Source organism: Zalophus californianus, chromosome 15, assembly GCF_009762305.2.
Source record: "Zalophus californianus isolate mZalCal1 chromosome 15, mZalCal1.pri.v2, whole genome shotgun sequence".
In the NCBI taxonomy this organism is placed as follows: Eukaryota; Metazoa; Chordata; class Mammalia; order Carnivora; family Otariidae; genus Zalophus; species Zalophus californianus.
The window spans coordinates 71,630,791-71,652,328 of NC_045609.1; the positions used below are offsets into that span (position 1 = coordinate 71,630,791).

The 21,538-nt window shown below is 46.3% G+C and overlaps 1 protein-coding gene across 8 annotated transcripts in view; it reads right to left on the bottom strand.

Moving 5' to 3' along the window:
* The window catches only part of LOC113921442 (nebulin related anchoring protein), a 70,323-nt gene that overhangs the window by 29,349 nt on the left and 19,436 nt on the right, over positions 1-21,538 (bottom strand). For 7 of the 8 annotated variants that reach the window (XM_027592151.2, XM_027592133.2, XM_027592123.2 and 4 more), the window contains exons 13-25: positions 21,076-21,183; positions 19,928-20,038; positions 14,711-14,809; positions 13,316-13,420; positions 11,476-11,583; positions 11,129-11,230; positions 8,885-9,082; positions 8,197-8,301; positions 5,670-5,768; positions 4,478-4,582; positions 3,218-3,325; positions 1,454-1,765; positions 233-337 (exon numbers count right to left, since the gene is read on the bottom strand). In XM_027592151.2, the coding sequence (XP_027447952.2) occupies positions 233-337; positions 1,454-1,765; positions 3,218-3,325; positions 4,478-4,582; positions 5,670-5,768; positions 8,197-8,301; positions 8,885-9,082; positions 11,129-11,230; positions 11,476-11,583; positions 13,316-13,420; positions 14,711-14,809; positions 19,928-20,038; positions 21,076-21,183 (1,665 nt within the window). The remainder of the gene's footprint in view (positions 1-232; positions 338-1,453; positions 1,766-3,217; positions 3,326-4,477; positions 4,583-5,669; positions 5,769-8,196; positions 8,302-8,884; positions 9,083-11,128; positions 11,231-11,475; positions 11,584-13,315; positions 13,421-14,710; positions 14,810-19,927; positions 20,039-21,075; positions 21,184-21,538) is intronic. The other variant, XM_027592116.2, reaches the window with a different exon arrangement.

A 21,538-nucleotide genomic window follows, 5' to 3' on the forward strand; every position in this document is an offset into this window, starting at 1 on the left:
TCATAATATCATTTGTCACCCACTTTGTTTTTGCCAGGGCTCTATGGGCCCCTACTGGTGTGTGTTTGGTATGTAGTTTCCCTCTAATTACCAGCCCTACTCTGGGTTTCCAGGCCTTTCATGTAGCTTTGCCTTTTTCTTTGCCTTTTGAGTGGAAATTATTTTAATTTTATACAGAAATGCCACACGCCTAGTGCAGCCAGGCCTGTTGCACGCTGTCAGGAAATCTCACCTCGCTAATGAGTTCTCCTGCCTTCTTCGCTTGCTCCACATTTAATGACCCGGTGGCGACCCATCCCGTGCCTTTCATCCACTTCACATCTGCCCTGTATTGGTTCTGACAAAGGAGAGAGAGAAAAAAAAAAAGGCAGGGCATTGTTGGTGCGCAGACATTTAAAGGGCTATTAACGGCGCCCAGATGTCGCCTTGGTGCCAGCTGAGTCAAATTAGATGCCACTTTTGTCTTATCCATTTCTGTACAGTCACAGGTAGGGCTCCAAAATGTCAATTAATTTCCCCTTTAATTGGAGCGTCCCGCGGCTGGCGCGTTAGGCCCCGCCCAGCAGCGCCGGGGGTGGAGCGGGCGGGGCGGATCCACCTGGTCCCTCATTAGGGACGCGCGTCTACCTCGGGAAGAGGAGCATCCTCATTGTCTGCTTCGCCCGTTTTCTTGTTTAAAATGACAAGCAGGGGAGAAGAAAATGAGAATTCACAACAGAACCCATGTAGGGAGCTATTTGAGGGAATTTCACAAGACAGCCGAGGCTTCCCACGGCGCCCGATTCCTTCCTACGCACCTCGGTGCGGGGCAGGGCGGGGGGATTTCTCATTTCTTTACTTGCCATTGAAGGAGTCGTTTTCATGGGAAGCCATTTAAATGGACAATTGTCTAAAATGAGCATATCACCCATTTATCCGGAAACAGCTCTACCAGGAAGGGTGTGTCGACGCCGCCCTCCCCAGCCCCTCGTGGAACAGTCTGGCTGCAGGTGACCTGCCTTTTCAGCTCACCCACTTTCTCGTGCAAGAGTCAGCTGAAGGCGGGTGGGATTGAGCCAGGTAGGGCATACAGGGAGAAAGGGGAGGGGGCTCTCGGGGGTTAGCGTGCTGCTCCTGAAAAGGGATGGCCAAGATTGGAAGGAGGATGGGAGATGCTCTCCCAGAACAGGCCACAGTTAAGAATGTCAGGTATATGTCTTCCCCCTCCGCAGTAAAATGAAACAGGGAAGACATAGGTAGAGCAAATCCCCAGAAGAAAAAAGTCGCTCTGTGATTTTCTGGGTGGTGGTATAGAATCTAAAGTGGGCAGAGTTCAAATAAAAGTCAAACCACCAGGAAAGCAAAGATGGGTCCGCCCTGGGATCCAGAAACAGGTATCTACATGTATCTACTGGGGAGGCTCAGGCAAACGCTCCCCGGGATGCTAGCACACAAGTGTACACACACAGCTTACGTCGCTCTGTAAACCGTACGCCTTCTTGGCCCATTCCACCTTCATGTCAGTGGGCAGAGCGGTAAACTGATGAGATGCTGTCTTGTAGCCGATGTCTGTGGCTAAATGCTGGGCCTTGCGGGCGTGCATGAGGTGGATCATGTCCAGGGAGATGTGGCACTGGGATCTGGTGTCCTCGAACCCCTTCTTGTACTCGAGTTCACTCTGCAGCTTGGACATTTGCAGCGAGTGGCTCATTTGTGAATCCCCCTGGGCGTCCTTCGCCCCAATGAGCTTCCCTCTGGACCTCTCATAATCTTCCTTGTACTTCACCTGAATGGGAGGAAGAGAGCGGAGTACCTTAGCATCTCCTAAAGGCATTGTTTGCTTTCAAACCCAAGGCACGGAAGTTCAAACAAAGCCATACAACAGAATGTTATTAGAATTAGTGTCATAAAGGGTTTGCCCTTGAACAATGAAATCAAACAATGAAATAAAATCTTACTCATTTCCCTTTTCACCTCAGCTGCCAGTCAGCTCAGAGCGAAACTGAATGCTCAGCTATACTACAGTCTTTTCCCAGGTTCCTGGTGACATTCTGTCTCTTGTCTCTACTATTCGACCTCATTTTTTCTGGCTTATTTTTAAGCGGCCTGTTGCTTTCATGAAAGTCATTTTAAATACCTTTCTGGGAATAGTGAAAACATCATAAATAAAAAGTAGTCATGAAATGAAAAAGCCACAGAATAGCCATCATATGATAGCCATTTGAGAAAGGGGCTCAAATTATAAAACCGGGGTACATAGAAATATTCAGGAGCACAGGGAGCATGCCAGCTTGGAAAAAGACACGAAGCCAAGAGCAATGAGGATCAGAAGAAAAAAATAAATATGGAAATACTTTAAAAACTGTAACAGGACACCACCGTGGGGCATCCTTTTCAACATTATCAGGAGACCTGGGCTCTGCTGTCCTCTGTGCCAACTACAATGGTATCAATACCTGCCACCATGTATTGACCACTTACTGTAAGGTGAGCATCCACACCCCCGGGCCTCTCAGAGCACGTCTGCAGACCAGCGCTGGTTGGTGAGCTTTTACACGTGAGGAGATAAGGAGCTTACGCCAGAAGGTAAATCGACTGTGTCACCAAGCCACTGTTTAGTCCAGCTGATATCTCCATATATTTATAGAGAGAAGTATATTTATGTGTATGCATCTATTTTGAAGCCAGACTGTCTTGATGAAGTGAGCGGACTTGGCCTTACGTTCTGGCTTAGGCTTCTTAGCTCCCATCAGACTCCCACCAGATGGCTTTGGACGGCGGAAACTCGGGACGCATGAAATCGTTTCCTTTCCTCATAACCACTTTGCAACTGCCAATTTACCAATGAGTTAATGGAGATTTTGAAAGGTGACACAGTCTTCCCAGAGTCACAATGCTAATGGGATGGAGCGAGGATTTTATCCAAGGTCCACCTGCCACCAGAGCCTGTACTCTTAGTCGGTGACCGGCCACAACATCCTTAGATAGTCCTGGAAAGTCTCTGGGCATCAATTAATCTGTCAAATAAGCCATTCAGATGATTAGTCATGCTTTCACCCACCGAAAACCAATGTGTGGCAAGCAGTGTGCTGGGCACTCACGTGGTGGTCTCATTGCAAAGTGGTCACCTCTGGCCCCGCTTCACAGATTGGACCCTGAGGCTCAGAGAGCTGAAGAGCCTGTGCAGACCCTCCTCTCTGGCTGGCTCTCCCACAGCATTCACTGAGCACCGACTCACCTCGCTGGCCAGGTCCCTGTTGGCTTTGGCTGCCAGGAAGGCCAAGGAGTCAAGACGCAATTCAAACCCTTTTGCCTTGTGGTTTTCCCAGCCGCTCTTATACAGTTTCTGAGGAGAGGTAGGAGAGAAGAGATCACCCTCCTGTGGGAGGGCTTCCCTAGCTGCTGTAATGCTCTCTCTCGGAGGCCAACACTGATCGTGCCCCCCCACGGCAACCCGGTACCCCGCATACCACCGGACCTCCTTGTTCCTGCCTCAAGGCCTCCTGATACACAGGGCTTCACTCAAAAGAAGGAGAATTCAAACTCTGGAGGCCTTGAAAAATAGAGTCTTCATGGAGGTCTCAAACACATGCCCGCGGTGGAATAACATTGCAAAATATACAGCAACACTTCCGAAAGGTCTGTTCCCTACCTCTGCCCACCCACACCGCCGCCCCCCCTCAGGCCCAGCTGCTGCTGTATTTACAGCTACTACCTTCCTTTGTCTTCCTGCCCCCAGCCTCTAGTCCCCCTAGGTCTGTCCTTGCTCCTCCCATTTCCTGTCCTGCCCCCACCTGCAGATTTCAAGTTCTTTCTTCAGCCAGTCTCCCTCTCTATGTGTGTGAATCAATTTAGCCTCTGTTGCTCCTTCTAATTCTCCCCTCTATTACTCAGACCAGGACTCCAAAGACTGGTTGCTGAGTGGGAGAGCTAAGGAAGGTCCCTCCTAGAAGACAGAAAGGAGGAAGTTGGGACCATGCATGCTTTTGTGTCTAGGAGTAATAGCTACATTGTGCACACTCCTTCCAGTTCTTTCTGTGTATTAGCTCACTGAAGCCTCGTGACAACCCAATGACACAGGGACTAGTATGACCCTGATTTTACCAATGGGACAATTGAGTGCAAAGAATTTGCCCAAGGTCACACACCTAGTAAGTGGTAGACCCGAGGATCAAACCCAAGCAGTGTGGAGCGAACACCTGAAACTCTCACTTCCTTCTATCAATACTCTAATGCTTTTCTAACTATGACCCAAGAATCACCACCACCTCCTACCCTGTTATATTCTCAGTGGTTCAAGTCTCCCGCCAGCTCATTCCTAGGAAAGGTGGGCCTTCCCACCCCTCCCCCCCAAAAAACTGGCCAGGAACAAGTTCTGCTGGACGGACCAGACTGAACGGAACCTCAGTTGACACACCAATATGGCGGGTGGGCTTTGTCGCCCGGGCGCCTACACGGGGAAGCAGAGCCTACGGCTGCCCCCTCCCTCTTGCCATACCTCACTGAGATTGGCAGCGTTGGCTCGGGCCTGTAAGAAGAGAGGCTCATCTTTGCTGATGCTGTACTGATGGACAGACTGCTCGTTTCCTGCCTTGTAGGCCACCTGTTGGGAGAGAGCACTGGGTCAGGAGCAGGTTGCGGGGGGCGGGTTGGCATCACTGCTGTGTCTTCAGATCTGCTTGGCGTTTCTGTGACCTGCACAGGCAGTCCATTACAAAACTGCCCAGACCAGACGCTGGCCAGCAGAATCCAGTAAAGGAGGGGTGAAGCGTGAAGAGCTGAGAGAAGAATGTGGCCGGGGGACAAACCTGAGAAGACCTCCAAGGTCTCTGTCCCCATACTTCTCCCATGATAACCTGCCCAAGCTGTTCCCATCTATGCTGTCCACGGCCACAGGAAATGACCCCCCAGAGGGCTCGGATGAGCACAGACTCCCCAAATGAGAAAAATAAGAAGCCTACACTGTCGCTGGCATCCCCACCATCAATCCCAATGCATTCATGGGTACTGACACCCGGAAAGTGTCAGTGTCACTGTTCAGTGACCCGAAAGACAGCGTTGGTGAGCATCTACTCTACGGAAAACTTACCACTCTGCTCTTTCTCTCTCTCCTCTCCTCCCCACCCCCCCAAACAGCAGCTATCTGCCGACTCTGAGCTCTGCTGATGGCACCCTCTCTGGCGAGTGTACCTGGACCTTTAGGAAGGAAGGCCAGGGAGGTCCTGGCCCCATTGTAACAACTCCGGCACCTGCTTGGTGCAGGGGCACAGGGAGTGCCGAGCGCTGATGTGTAAATAAGGCACGTGCTGTTTCACTGTCGTGCTACCCAGATCTGAGCTCAGGTGACCCGCCTCAAAGATACTTCTCTACGGGCTGCAGAATTATGGAGTCTTTGATGAGAGAGACGAGAGGGAGAAAGAAGGGAGTGGGCAACCCTGAAAGCCAGAAAGGAAGAATGTCAGTAGGCATCTGAACCTCACAATCAGCAGAGAAGGGAAGTGGGTGAGGCAGGGGGAGCAGGGGTCCAGCTTCCGGAGACAGCCTGGAGGCCCTGGGAAAGTCAGGCCCAGCCTGTCGAAAGCAAAGGCTCACTGGGTCCTGGATCGTGCCTGGGCAGCATCTGCTTTGTCCCAGAGATGCCCTGCCGGAGGCACAGCTGCATGGTGGGGATGGGGCAGCTCAGGACTCACCCCGCTCTGCAGCTCCTGGCTCCTCTTGGCGTGCTCCATCTGGGAGCTGTCGGCCACACTGGTGAACTTCAGCTCATCCACCCTCTGCCGGTAGTTTTTCTGTTTCCAAAGAAAAGGATCCCTGTGGCATTTGGATTTTGGCTGTCCCCACCACCACACTTGTGCTTACATCCACACGCGCACTCTCAGTGACTCCCCCATCTTCTCGGCGGGGGGAATCCTCCAGCTGGGCCTGCAGCTTAATCGGGACCCCACAGACCTAAGACAGCCTGCTCTGGGGAGCTTCTCCTAGGTGCTGCTCCTGAATGAGGACCTGAATTTCTCCCCTCACTAAACCCTATACTCCACTTTGTGCCCTGGGATGCATCCAATTTTATAAATTGAGACCTGGCATAGGAAAGTGAGGCAAAGGGAACTTGGACTTTACAACCAGGAAGATGGAGGCCAAACCTCGCCTCCTCCTCTTTCCAGCTTCATGACCTTGGGCACATCACTTAATCCCCGGAGCCACTCCCACCACAATGGTACAAAAAATAGCAGCTGCCCCACTGTGGGGCGGAGCGGAGGCTTCAGGGCTCTGCTTTCCACAAGGGGAGTCCGAGGACATGGGGAGTGTTCACATCACCATCATGCACAGTATGACCATCTATGCTCTAGGGAGAGGAAACCCCAGGAGCTGCGCACCGGAGGAGGCTGGCGGCCAGGTGGGATTCACCCCCACAGTTTCTTCGTGATCACTGAGGTCCTGTCTTCCTGGTGCCCCTGCCTCCCAGCCACAAAGTGACTGGCAAAATTTCAAATGTGCTAATTCTGTCTCCCCACAGGGACTTCTTGTCCTTCCCGGAGGTTAGCTCTGCTGGCTTTTCCATAGGAGGTGCCAAAGTTGATGGGAAAGGCGGCAGCTGAACATGGCTGACTGAAGCTAAAGCTTCACGTGGCAGGGAGAGCAGAGAGGAGCAAAACCCCTGTGCTGTCAGCAAGAGGGTCACAGATACCAACTGAACCCAAAATAGGGTTTGGAATATTAAAGCCTCCAAATGTCCTCCCTTGAGGAAAAAAAAAAATTCCAGAGACAATATTCCAAAGAGATTTGTAATTTTCCTCTCTCGTTCCAGTGTGTTGAATGGGAAAACTCCTTCACCACAAAATTGAAGGAAGTTGCATTACCTTTCCATGGTTGGAAATTCCCGATAATTCCAGACTCTGCCTTGGTCAAATCCTAAGAACTTACCGAAGAGCCAAGAACCCACCCTCTACAGGGCACAACAGAAATATAAAACAGGCAAAGAGGATGCTGTCTTCCTGGCCCTTGAGGAGCTTAATAATTAGTAGGCACAGGAAGTCAGACAGAGATGGGAACTCCTAAGGATGGAGGTCAGTCGGTTAGGTTTCCTCACCAAATCTTTACCCAAGACAAATGGGGCTTTGTTTACTCCTCCTGGAGTTTAGCAGGCCTGAAAAGAAACTAAGTAATAGGAACCGTAAAACGTCGTTCACTTTTCTCTACCTTCTTTATTTCTATATTCTAACCTTAAGTGTGTCTGTGTCTGAGAGAAGGAGGAGCAGTGGAAAAATAAGAATAATTTACAAAACGTGCTTTGGGGATGCAAGACCACTTTGTGGGCAGGAGCTGGGGCCTCGGGCCGCACACACAGAGACAGATCCCAGCTCTGCTACCTACTCGAAATGTGACTCTCAGTCTCTCTTTTCCTCATGAAAAAGAAGATATTAATAGGGTAATAAGTGTCTCCTCACATAGGGCGGTTGTGAGCCATAAATGAGCAGTATGTATGTAACACACTCAAAACGGTCAAATCAATGACAGCGACGATTGCATAATTATCATCAGCCCACAGAGGTCAGCTACATTATCACTATAATTGCCATTTGCAAGAGGGATGCTGACTCAGCCTTCCTGATCCTGAAACAAGAGTTCCCTTTGAAGATCCCAAACAGAGCTCCTGCAATAATCACACTTCCACATGAAATGCCCTTCCAAAATCCTCCTCCGCCTGCTGCCCAAGCCAGCGTTACATGGTGTAAAGAGAAGCTGAGGCTTGGAGCCACAGGGACTCTGTAACATTCTCTGTTTCACCCAGGAGGAAGAAGATCAGAAGGCTCGAGGGACTTGCCCAAAGTCTGCAGCGAGTTTAAGGCACAGGCATCATGTGAACGCCGACCTCCGGACATCAGGCTCTCTGATTCAGGAGCAATCACACACGCCTCCCATGACAAACACATTTCCCTTCATGCTCATCGACTGTGTGTGACAACCCTTCTGAATTTTCCCTTGGATGCCGCTGCTACTCTATGTAAATCGGTAGGCTTCTTGCAGACACCTCCCCGGGATGGGTAAGGGTGTGGAAGACTAACCAGGGTGCACTGCAGGTGCAAAAATGAAAAAGGACTCCTCTGGGTCAGGCTCAAAAAAGCATGGGGGTTGGGGAGGGGGAAGCAGAGGGAAAAATGGCTCACGGGGACTCGTGGGCTGAGAACCACTGGAAGCCAGGGCCTGAGCTCGGGTTACCTCGCTGACCAGCTGTCCAGCCTTCTTGGCCTGTTCCAGATTGAGACTCCCCTCCGTCAGCCACCCGACTCCTTTCATCCATGCCAGGTCGGCCTTGTACTGCAGCTGCAAGAGAAAACCCAAGCTATAATGGGACGCAGGGATGCAGATGGGGCAAAGGTGTTGGGAGACTTAGGGAAACCCTTGCTCTTGCCTTTGTTTTCCTAAAAGAACTGCCCCCCCCCACTCTTTTATAATCAGGCACAGCAATCTCCTTAGGGGTGAAGCCCCTGGGCCCCACCTTGTAACCAGCAGAGCATGTTCTGCCTCAGTGCTGAAACCCCACAACCGACCAAAAAGAGGGCTTTTCAGACTTTCTCACCAAAAATCTAATCTACCAACCTACTAAATTTCTGAGATTTACTTGCCGTATTCAACACTTGCTTCTCCCCATTGCCATTATCAGCAGATCTTGACTTTGGCAATAGCTCAGAGCCCCAGTCCTTCACCCTCTAGCCTCCATTGTCTCGACTTCTATCTATAACTCTCCCTCCCCACCCATCCTCCCTGGGCCCAGCACCTCTCAGCAGTTCTTCCTAGACCTCCGAGTTATGTAATAGATTCATACGCAGGTTCCAAATCACCCTCACAGTGTCACTGCACCCAACTGCAGGAGATGCATGAGACCTGGCAGTGAGGGAGAGCTCACCTCACTCTGGAGCCCATAAGCTTTCTTGGCCCACTGAGTCTTCATATCTTCAGGCAGTATGGTGTATTCATGCAGCTTTGTCCTGTAGTCCAGGTCGCTGGCCAGAGCTTGGGCCTTCTTAGCATGCTTGATGTGTACCATATCCATGGGTAGGTGAAAGTGGGTCTTACTCTCCTCAAAGCCTTTCTTGTATTCAACCTTGAATGTATCAACAAGGCCCATTACTTGAAGTCTGCCGTTGCAGAAGTGGCTTACAACACAGGAAAGAAGCCCGGGCTTTTGTGAGGAATTGGCAATGCCACTTATCTGTCCGAAAGGTGTGACCCAATTTCTGGCTCTAGAAGGGGGTGGTGTTGGGGAGCTATAGTTCCACACTCCTTTGTCTCTAGGAAGAATGCCTCTCACCAATATTAAATCTTTTTATCTGGCTGATCCAGGAGGAGAAGTTTCTATCCAAGGTTTCTGTAGACTCCTTAAGAGGCAGAATAACAAACCTTGGGCTCCAGAGCCAGATCAGCCTGAGTTCAAGCTGGTCTACCCCTTGCCAGTTGAATGACCTCTGGAAAGTTACATCACCTCTCTAAGTGCTCATGTTCCTCAGGGGACTACTGTGATAAGCAAGCAAAATAGTAGCTGAAATCTGCTTAGTACAGGGACTGGCATATAGCAAACACCTAATAAATGTTCACAGTGAGGATGGCAATGACGATGGTGGTGATGGTGATAATAGTGATGATGGTGGTAATGATGGTGATGGTGGAGATAGTGATGATGGTGGTGATGGTGATGGTGGTGATAGTGATGATGGTGGTGATGGTGGTGGTGATAGTGATGATGGTGGTGATGGTGGTGATGGTGGTGATGGTGGAGATGGTGGAGATGGTGGTGATGGTGGTGATGATGGTGGTGATAGTGATGGTGGTGGTGATAGTGATGATGGTGGTGATGGTGGTGATGGTGGTGATGCTGGTGGTGATAGTGATGATGGTGATGATGGTGGTGATGGTGATGGTGGTGATGATGGTGGTGATAGTGATGATGATAGTGACAGTGGTGGTGATAGTGATGACGGTGGTGATGGTGGTGATGGTGGTGATGATGACAGTGGTGATGGTGGTGGTGATAGTGATGATGGTGGTGATGGTGATGATGGTGGCAATGGTGGTGGTAATACTGATGATGGTGGTGATGGTGGTATGTGTGGGGGGGAAGGTGGCATGCTATAATAGAAGCAGTATGATGCCAGTAAGCAAGAGTCCTAGGATCTAATGCTACCCCTCCACCTTTATCACTGACTACTATATGACTTTGAGCAAGACACAATCTTTTTGGCCCCAATTGCTCCAACTGCAAATAAGAAGTATCATTTTGTTTTCTGTCTAAGAAGAAGCCGAATTCTCAATGTCTCAGTATATTTCATGATTATGCACGTCATCGTACTTGTTTCATAGGCACATCCAAAATGGCAACCCAGATGCCAACTCTCTTATTCTAGTCAAACCATGGCTCCTAAATGACTCATCAGGTAATTATATCTGGCTGTACCACGGGAGCAGCATAAGCTGGCCTCCTAACTGGAAGCAGCAATTGTAAAGCAGAAACTCAATGCTCATGTGTCCTTTTGGCCTGCTCAACATTGGCAGGGAAGACCTGATCTGAAACCAAGTCTGTCCTTCCCCCAAAGGATTTCGGTAAGTGACATTTAGCAGGGTTAATCTCCAGCCATTACAGTTGTTTACAAGCAGCGTCATTTTGATTGGTTGGAGTTTGGATGCCCCAGTTGTTTGCCAACTATTTTGGATATCAAGTGTGTTGCAGCCACAGGACTCAGCCGGGACACTGCCACAACAAGCAGGATGCTTAGTGTCTGACTCTCCCCATAGAAATAAGCCCCCCTGGGGAGGAACCTGTTATGTGTTGTTCATTCCTACAGCCCTGGTGTCTTACACAGGATCTTGCTCGTAGTAGTTGCTTGGTAAATGTCTGTGGAATAATACAGGTGGACGGACACCTTTGTACCTTGAGCCGTAGATACCGGTCACACTTCGGGCCCACACTCCTCATTTACTTTGAAAGAACAGTACACTTTGGCTAAATAAAGAAAGTGAACAAACTTCTTGCTCAAGCCAGGAGAGAAAGTATAGGTGGGAGTCAATCAAAAGATCCCAGGCAAAGTAGGCCCTGGAAGGACTTTTAAAGCAGCACAAGTCTGAGGAAAGGGTTGAGGGACAGGAAAGAGTTTACCTCACTACTCATCTTGGCCACCTGCAGAGAGTGCAGAAGCCTCGAGTCTGTAGTGCCCATGACTTTGCCTTTCGTTTTCTCATACTCTTCTTTATATTTAATCTTGAGAGAAAGAAGAAAGTCTACGGTGAGGGGAAGAGAAACTTTGCCACCTCAGGGGCTCTGGTATTCACAAGGCAACGGGAACAATTCTGAAAACAATCTCCCAGTCTTTCAGGAACCCAGAAGAAGATTAAAGTCGTGGGATGTTTACAACATAAGCAGTCATTATTTTTTTCCGCAGGACCACTGACATTTTTATGGGAACCACTTCTTATGCATTTCTGAGTTAATGAGAAGAAACCTACATTGCTAGCAAGCTCTCCAGAGGCTTTGGCCGCCAGCAGAGAAATAGCATCCAGCTTCATCTCAAATCCTTTCCCCTTGGCCTTCTCCCAGCTTTCTTTGTACTTAACCTGACAAACAGAAACACGGGTGAATAGGAGTCAGGATCCATATTCCTGCCCGAAGTTTAAAAAGACATTTTTTTTAAAGATTTTATTTATTTATTTGACAGAGAGAGACACAGCAAGAGAAGGAACACAAGCAGGGGGAGCGGCAGAGAGGGAAGCAGGCTTCCCACTGAGCAGGGAGCCTGATGCAGGGCCGATCCCAGGACCCTGGAATCATGACCTGAGCCAAAGGCAGACGCTTAACAGCTGAGCCACCCAGGCGCCCCTAAAAAGACATTTAAAAGAACAACATGAGGGGCCCCTGGGTGGCCCAGTCAGTTAAGCATCGGACTCTTGGCTTTGACTCAGCTCATGATCTCTGGGTCACGAGACCGGGCTCCGCGCTGAGCGTGGAGCCTGCTTAAGATACTCTCTCTCTCCCTCTGCCCCCCCCAAACAACAACAACAACAAAGCAACAACGGCAACAAAACTGGTTTCTTCATCTGTTTGCAGACCAGAATCTTGGCCATTATTGCCAAAATGGTCATAGCAATTCCTGAGACAGTGCATTGATTCCTGAGCTATGGGGCCATGCAGGGCAGAGGTGATGGGACAGAACAAAGAGAAGAGTCATGAGTCCATCTGGCTGTGTTGTTTCCTGATCATGAGACCTTGGGCAAACACATTACCTCTCTCAGCCTTACTTTGCCATTTGCAAAAAAGAAAGAAAACAAAACAATAACAAAAAACCTCTTATTACCTGTCTCAGGCTTGCTATGGGGATAAATTGGATATAGAACATGAACACAGAACCGAAGCTGGTAAAGACAAAAGCTATTGATGTTGGCATGGTAACAACACCTACAGGTTATTGACCTTTCCTAAGTGCCTTCTACTCGTCAATCTTCGCATTAGGCCTGTGAGGCTCAGAGACATCAACAACCTTATGTAGGTCACACAGCTTAAAAATGGCAGTGCCAGCTTCTGACTCAGGGCATTCTGATACCAAAGACCAGGCCACTGTGTGTCTGCCATAAATAGGTCCTAAGGGTTATGATAATTGGATAATCCCATATGTAAGATGCCTATCTCGGTGCACAGCAGAAAGCAGGCATTCAATAAATGGTGGCTCCTTTTTTTCTTCTCCTGTCCCCATCTAGGATAAGAAGCCTAACCACAGCCCTCTTGTGACTCCAGGAAGAATCTAGTGGTTAAGATTGACCTTAAAACTTAAATTTTCAGGGCACCTGGGTGGTTCAGTCAGTTAAGCATCTGCCTTCGGTTCAGGTCATGATCTCTGGGTCCTGGGATCGAGCTCCAGTTCAGGCTGCCTGCTCAGTGGGGAGTCTGCTTCTCCCTCTCCCCACAGCTCGTGCTCGCTCTCTCTCTCAGTCTCTCTCTCAAATACATAAATAAACAAAATCTTAAAAAATAACTCAAATTTTCTCCGCACAGCAAAGCTGCAGTCAGAAGTCACTAGGACAATGATGATGATGACAATGAAGATGGTGTGTGTGTGTTTCAGCTCATACTGTACACACATTCACGTAATAAGAATTAAATTCCTGTGATCAATTTATCCCCAATGAACGACCACATGCCATGAGACAGCAAAATTCAAAACCATAACATGATGAGCTCCTTTGATGAACATCCCTCACAAACAGAATAGCCTCTGGTTGTTGGGCCTGGTGCTCTCATCCTCACATTGGTTAGATAAGCTCCATCAAGTTCTCACCTCCATTGCTCACTCACCTCACTAAATAGTTCGGCATTGGTTTTGGCCTTCACCAGCTGAGGTACATCCTGTGGTAATGTGTAATTCAACTTATTTTTCTCATAGTCAGCACGATAATTCACCTGTTGGATTTAAAATAAACCCACAGGGTAAATGCAAGGTTTTTAGACAGACAGAAGGTGAATTCCGGAGGCAATGCTCTCTTTTTCACTTTCCCCTTGGGCCCACAGCTGAGAAGGAGTTTCTGGAAAAGGCATTTGACAAGGAAGCCTGCAATTTTATGAATGTTTTAAATTAACTGATTAAAGAGGTCAAATGAAAATTAAAACAACTCAAAGGCACACTCAGAGTTGTGAGTTTATAAAAGATTTCCCTGCAGTTACTTCACCAACTCTCCTTTGAAGCACTTGAGAGTACAGAACTTGTTTTTTGGGTTTTGTTTAGTTTTGTTTTGTTTTTTAACATGCCGCAGTGCTGAACATCTTGCTTATACACAGAGTAGATACTCAGAGAGTAATTATCAAATGGCTGCCCACATTGAAAAAAAAAAGCCACCTTAAGTCACACACAAAAAGTCAACCAGACATTATGTGATTCCTAGTGGAAAAATACAGCATCATCTGAAAAGCATCCTTGCCCCAAAATTGAACCTGAACCTGATCAAACCTATAGATCTGACTACTACTATTTTAAAGGACATTTGGAGGCCAGAGGAACACATGAAGTGCACGCTGCGATGCAGTACACAAAGCTCAGACTGTGGCAAACATACCAGGATCAACAATCCAATTTCTTCAATAAACCACTTGCGAGAAAAGAAAAGAGATAAACAGGAAAACATAAAGATGAAAAGAATCTTAAAGACCTATCAACCAGTCACAAGCATGGACTTCATTCGGATCCTGATTCAAACTAACTGTAAAACTGTAAAATTATAATTTTATCAGATCATTGGAATGTTAAATGCTAATAGGACACTGGTGATATCAAGAATTATTATTAGTTTTTTGGTGTGATGTATTAAAATTGTATAAACATGTTCAATTTTTTTATCTTTTAGACATGCATCCTAAAATATTGATGGATTATGTTATTTAATCTCTGGGATTTTCTTCAAAATAACAGGGAGGGAGAAGGGGATGGGCATACAGATGAAGCAAGACTGGCCATGAGTGGATAGAGGTTGAAGCCGAATGATGGATACATGGGGACTCATTACACTATCCTCTCTACATTTAAATATATTTGGAATTTCCCATAATAAAAAGTTTAAATTGAAGGGGGTCATCTTGTGGTTGTCACAAGACATATGTCACCGTTAATGAATGCCAAACCCTTGGGGAGCCAGGTATCCAGGGGCCGCAAAGCACTTGAGTCCCCCACACCTGGCTGGGGAAGGGCAGGTCACTTACATGACTCAGTTGCTGGGCATTGATTTTGGCTTGGATAATCTGAGGGGTATTGGTCACAGAGCTGTACTTCAACTTGTTGATGCTTTGCCTGTAGTTGACCTGGTTAAAAAAAAAAAAGGACATAAGAAGATGTCACCAGCACTTTCTTTAAGATTTGCTTAGTTCCTACCCCTAAGCCCAGCAGAGCTGTGATTCTCCTATTACTAAAAGGACCAAAGATTCCAGTTGGAAACGAACAGACACTCCAAGCCCATAGATTAAAAACAAAAATGATATGTTGAAGAGTGAGTGACTTGAACAGGCAGCGCACACAAGAGGTCAACGAAACTGTCAGTGAGCACAGGAAAAGGTGCTCATCCACATTGTTATTATTAGGAACCAGAGAAAATGCATATTAAAACTGCAATGAGACACCCCTCCACATTTGCCTGAAGAGTGAAAATTTGAACTGCTGACTATACCAAGGGCTGGCAAGGATGTGGGAGCTGCGGAAACTCTCACAACACAGCTGGTGGAAGTGAGGGTTGGCACAGCCACTTTGGGAACCAATATGGCGCTTTGGCACACACACGTACCCCAAGTCTCCACAATTCTATTCCTAGGTGTGTTCCCAAAGAAAAACACATGCACAAGGTCGCTTTATAATAATTCAAGCTGCCTGTCTATACTTAATGTTCTTTTCTATATATGTTTTATACTTCAAAAGAAAAGAGGTTTAAGAAGGGAAAGAAAAATGAGACAAAAAGTCCAACTGATGCGGTGTCTAAGTGGGAGGCAATGGCACATCAGTGGCCCCGTGTGAGGACAGTCTCACATGTCTTCACCCCGTACACCAGCCCCGCCTGGCCCTCGCTTCCACCTTGCCAGAGTCCCCAAGAAAAGGGCCCGAAGCTGGGCACTTTCCTGAAAGAAGAAGGGTGGGTGGGTTCAGAAGAGAAGGTGGTGAGCCTCCAGCACCGCCTGGTGCACGGACTTCCGGTTTCCCACTATTTCAAGATACTGGGGGCTCGTGGCTTTTCTCCTTTGAAAGTACAATTTGCCCCTCAGAGACTCAAGGATTATTAGCCATTTGCCCATGAGAAGATATTCATCCAATCATCTTATTTTCCTCCAAGCATGCCTAAGAGCCGCTGCAGAGACAATGGGAACTTGAGCAGAGAGGCAAAGGAACATGTGAGGCTTGAGGGCAGGTGATACGGGGAGGGGGCGGAGTGGAGCTGAGTGAGGGCCCCAGGCACCCTCACAGGTGGAAGGGGAGCTGGGATGTAGGTGAGTGACGAGAAAGAGCATGAGGTGGTGGATGGCAAACGACCTCTGCCTGCGTGGTCCCATCATTCATTCATTTGTTCATTCATTCATTCCTTCAACAAACAGCGTCCATTCTGCGCAGAGTGAGCAAACCCAGACACATCCCCATCCACGTAGATATCTCAGCTGGGTCCTTGCTCCCAGGACCCCAAACTGACTCAATCCTGGAGATCCCTGAGCAACCCCCCCGCCCCAACACAGGCTCCAGGCTACGCCCTTCCATCAGCTAGGCTCTGGCTTTGTTCACAGCAATCGGGTCATTGAACGCCCCACACCCAGTCTTCATGCCTCTGTTTTATTGCCTGAAGCCCAGGATGCCACCCAGTATCCCACACAGCGTGGCAGCTTCTTTAGGCCTACGCCATGCCTAAGATCGTCACAGACCCCTTGTTGCATCCCCACTACCTACTGCCATCCCTGCCCAGACCTCCACCTCCCGCCTCCGGCCATGCTCCTCCGGCTGCCGGCTCTGCCCGATACTACACTCCACTACCCTTCCCTTCTGTCTGGAGTCTGATGCCTTTGCCATTCTATCTTATTGCTGCCTCCATAGGTGACAGCCCTCCCCAGGGAGTCTTTGTAGCCCAAAGGTCACAAAGTTGGTGACAGCCAGCCAAACCACTAGCTGGCTACCGGTGAAGCACTAGTCTGGGCTCAGTGTTTGACCTCATTGTTGGGGAAGTAGTAAGGAGTTGGGGGGCGGGGGACTGTGGCAAGGGACAGCCATTGCTACTCAGCTCTGGGGGACAGTTAGGGTGCAACAATGTGGGGCCCAGCGCGATCAGATTTTCCAGTGATTCCAAACAAACCAAATATCCATATTATTATGTCAAGTCTTGTAATTTCTAAATGCTGACAAATAGTTCAATATTTTTAGAACCCAGTGACCCAAGTGAAATAGACCTATGCTTCCTCTCTTCCTTGTACTCACTCCACTCCCGCCTGCCCCCATATGGGCTAATAATAATCATGGCCTAAAAACAATACCATTACTATGTGCCTAGCATTATTTCAGGCGCTTCACACCTCTTAATGCATTTAATCCAACCACCCTGTGGATAGACACTCATGTTATCCCTACTTTACGATGTGAAAACCGAGGCCCAGAGAACTGAAGTGATTGGCCCAAGGTCACCCAGCTAATGTCAGGATTCAAATTCTAGCATTCTGCCTCCCAAAGTGGCTCTCACCCTCTACACTGTCAATCTGGTTTGCCAGAGCTAGTGTCGTGTGCTTGGAACTATTATTTTACAGATGAACCTGGGATCACCTGTAGCCAAAACTACCACTGTTTAGACAGGGAAATATATCCTGGGTACAAACAAATGACTTACAAATTAATTTCTAGGACAGGATCTAGGAAAAACAGAGTGTTCCTGACACTGGGACACAGAGTATTTTGTTGGATTCGGAGCTAAAGAATAGCATCGCTTTGTGCTTTTGGGTTAATGGTTCAATGACAGAAGTTTTTGCACATTCTGAGTTGCGAATAAGGGGTATAAAGGAAAAGTAGGAAATATAAAGTCATTTCAATGTTAACCGTTAATGAGATTAGAGTGCACTGGCTTCCTAATGCATTAACTCAGAGGGGAAATTATCATCTCATAATAAAAAGGCTATTAGAGTTTAGAATTGTGCATGATAAAATGTCATGAAAACTGTATTTTTTAAAAGGCATATTCCTTCCCAATAATTTTGCATTAAATCTGTTGCAGAGCACAATTACTCTCCTCTGCGGGACGTAATTAATAGTCTCCATGATTAATCACATCCTTGCAACATCACAGATGCTTGGCCATTGCTTCAATCTACTTTCTGAAGGAACTCTTTGCTGAGGATGGAGTCTCATTTTAATGCTATTACTGCTGATAAAATCCATCTGAAGGGAATGCTCTCTAATTAAAGACCCGTGCTTGTTTATTTAATTTCATAGCTATTTGACCACGGGTAGAGCCACCCAACAGAGACCATAAATGCTCTTCTAATGGGTTTCCCAAACTTCCTGAATATTTAAGTCCCCACACTAGGGGTGATAAACTCAAATTCACACGGAAGCCAGGAAGGGAAGGTGAAGGATAAGATAACACTTAGCACCTGCCCCTCAGTCCCAGCCAGTTGCTTCCATGCGGGAACTAGAGCTGTCGTTCCCAGAGTTTTTAGATTTTTCTAGAATAGATGAAAATATGAATTTTTATACGAACTCCCAAAATCTCTAAATGATGGTCCAATTATTTTTTAAACATTGTGTGGTCAAACTAAACACCTCTGCAACCTGGATCTGGCTCTTGGTCTTCCAGTTCAGAATCTCCCTCTGCTTCTTTTTTTTTTTTTTTAAAGATTTTATTTATTTATTTGACAGAGAGAGACACAATGAGAGCAGGAACACAAGCAGGGGGAGTGGGAGAGGGAGAAGCAGGCCTCCCGCGGAGCGGGGAGCCCGATGCGGGGCTCGATCCCAGGATCCTGGGATCATGACCTGAGCCGAAGGCAGACGCTTAACGACTGAGCCACCCAGGCGCCCCACTCTCCCTCTGCTTCTAATTAATCCTTCTAACCCAGGCTGGTTTCATTCTTCTATTAGACTTGCCCAGGTAAGCAGGCTGTATTTCAGGTGCATAGTTTGATCCACAGCCTTGCACAGACAAATGTAATAGTGAGTCATGTCACACCGGGAGTACCAAGTTGTAGGAATCTCTCTAGTTTGTGCTCTCAAATAGCTCTATGAACACAGTACACACTCCCATTCTAATGAGGTCCTCAATACCTGGTCCTCAAGTCCCAGGTAATGCATGCAGCAAAAAAGGAAAGGAAGTAGCTTAGGTAGTCAAGTGTAACCTTGGGTTTCATGAAGGTGAAGTGATAAGTCAACCCAACCAAACTTCCTGGGAAAAGAAGAAGCAAAGCTTAGTCTTCCTTTATAGTCCTCGACTTCCCATCCTTTGCTTTACTATATATTTGAAAAGCCCATTTCATTCATTAAATTATTGTTTGCCATTGATTGTCCTTTGTTGTCCTATAAACCATGCTAAACACTGGAGATGCGCAGCTGAACCCAACACTGCTCTCACTCCAAGCAAAGGGGAGAGCAATGTGAAGACCTACTTACCGGGAGCAAAACCCAAGTCAGTGCTACTGGAGTCGTGCTGATCCCAAAGGAATGTGAAGGAAAGTAGTACTGGGCATTCAGTAAATATATGTTGAATTATTTGTTAAATTATTGATTGGTTAGATCAATAATTTGAGATAACCATCACTGACAAATAACTATGATATGAACTCAGTTTAAGAAAACAGATGACTTTAATCTTTTTCTTTGTGCTTTTCTGTATTTTCTAACTTTCCTGTAATAAACAAATATAATAAAACTCCTATAATCAGAAAATAATAAATTTAATTAATTATACTTATTTCACTGGGACAAGCCGAACTATAGATAAATAAAATCACTGCTATAGTAATTAAGAAATACATATACTTTCCCAAGTGCTCTTGAGAAAAAAAAGTAAGTCAACATTACCTCTTCCTCTCAACTTACAGCCATTTTATTTTACTTCCTTTAGTCCCTCAACATAGCACACTCCAAAACTTTAAATTAAAAAAAAAAAAGAAAGTTCATCATTGTTAAGGAATAGTAATTTTAAAGGTGCCCAAAGGCAGACATATTCTACCAAATTCTAACTGACTGCTGGTTATTTTCAAGATGAAACCAGAGTTGTCCCCACCTTACATGGGAAATCTAAGAGTTTCCAAACATGCATGAATGGACTTTCCTAATGGAAGAGTTCCCTTTCTCAATCCCTTCCGTTAGGAACTGTTGTGTCTTGTTTCTTTCCATCTTGCTACTTAAGAATCACTCCACAAGAAGACGGGACAAGGAATAAGAGAAGATGCTCCTGGAGGGGCACTTACATCTTTCAAGGGAACCAGTTTCATTGTTGTTTGATAGGAAGGAGTGAGAGTGGCAGGGTAGTTGTAGTTGTAGTCCACAACGTCGTGTTTATCATCAGCCTTGTAGGCGATCTAAAACACAAAGAAAAAAAAAACACAAGAGAAAAGAAATTAGTCCCCACTTTCTTTTGACCTTGTTTGAATGTCATGGGAAACTTTTAAAAAGTAACCAGAAATAAAATTAATTCCATTTCATCACCTCCAAGGAAAATTAAATTATGTTCACACTTTGCCTTTAATTAATTTGAATTCTTCTTAATTAATCAAAAATTAGCTAACTTCCATCTGTAGCACATTTATTTTATCTTTCTTATTAATTATGGAACTCCTTATAGTTTTTGTTAAAAAGTAACACTGGCACATGGGTGTATGATGAAAGAGCTTCTTGGCTAACCCCCCAGAAAATAAACGAAAAGTCAAGAGTCTTCAGAGTAATTAATTTTTTTTAAAGGTCAAATTTGACATTCTCAAGCAGAGGAAATTTGACATTTGTATGTTTTACTAATGAAATCGGTTCCTTTGAAGTGCCCTTTACCTCCAAGATTTACAACTTGGCATTTACAAACATGTCAACTGAACTGACAATGCCAAGGAGAGATTAAGAGACTCCATGCTATGGGATCTGATGGATTTTTTTTACCCCACTACCTTGGCCAGTACTTGCCCATAGGAGGTCTTCAATGAACACTACAATTGAATAAATGAGTCAACCAACCAACCAACCAACCAACCAACCAACCCCAAATAAATCACAAACGCTTTGGAAGTTTGAGGAATTTCAAATAAGAATTATGTTCATCCATTTCTCTTTATCTCTCAGAAACTGCATGTTTTTCTCACACTGGATCAAAGATAATAGATCTAAGTACTCTTCAAGCCAGAGAAAGCTGAGATAAATAAATTGAAGCTTTTGAAAATTTTCAAGGGTTTTACTTAGCTTTGGTTATATTGGTTAATGTTTAGAAGCTTTTATGGGTCAGTCTTTATACAACAGGACACTGACTTTTAAAAAAGGAAGTTTGAAAAAGAGTTGGCTGAATTCCTCCTATTTTACCTTCCTCCACCCCAATATGTCCCCAGACCAACAGGCCCTTCAAAATTGGACTCACATTGCTTGCCAAGCTTCCAACCTTCATAGCATGGAGAGTCCGTCTGTCCATACCAACTCCTTCATAGTGGCCTCTCATGTGGTTCTGGTAATTTTCCTTATATTTATTCTACATGGAAACACAAAACAGTCAAAAGATTTCTCTTCCCAACTTGTTGAAGATCAACTACTCATCGTAATGCACTAAATTGGAAATATAAAAGATTAAATAGAACCTATTTAATTAGTCAGTGTATCACTGAATAAAAAATAAGCCAAACCTTCATTTAAAAAAACCACTTAAATTTCAAGCAAGCACAAGAAGATGGAGGGAGACAAGCACAAAGGCACACAACCAAACATAGGATCTGGTGAGTACAGACAGCACAAAACAGATCCAATTTTCTTTTTAACATTTTCACTTGTAAATGTGCCAGATTTTTCCCGTGTGAAAACCTCCCATTAGCTGGGCGGCGGGGCAGGGG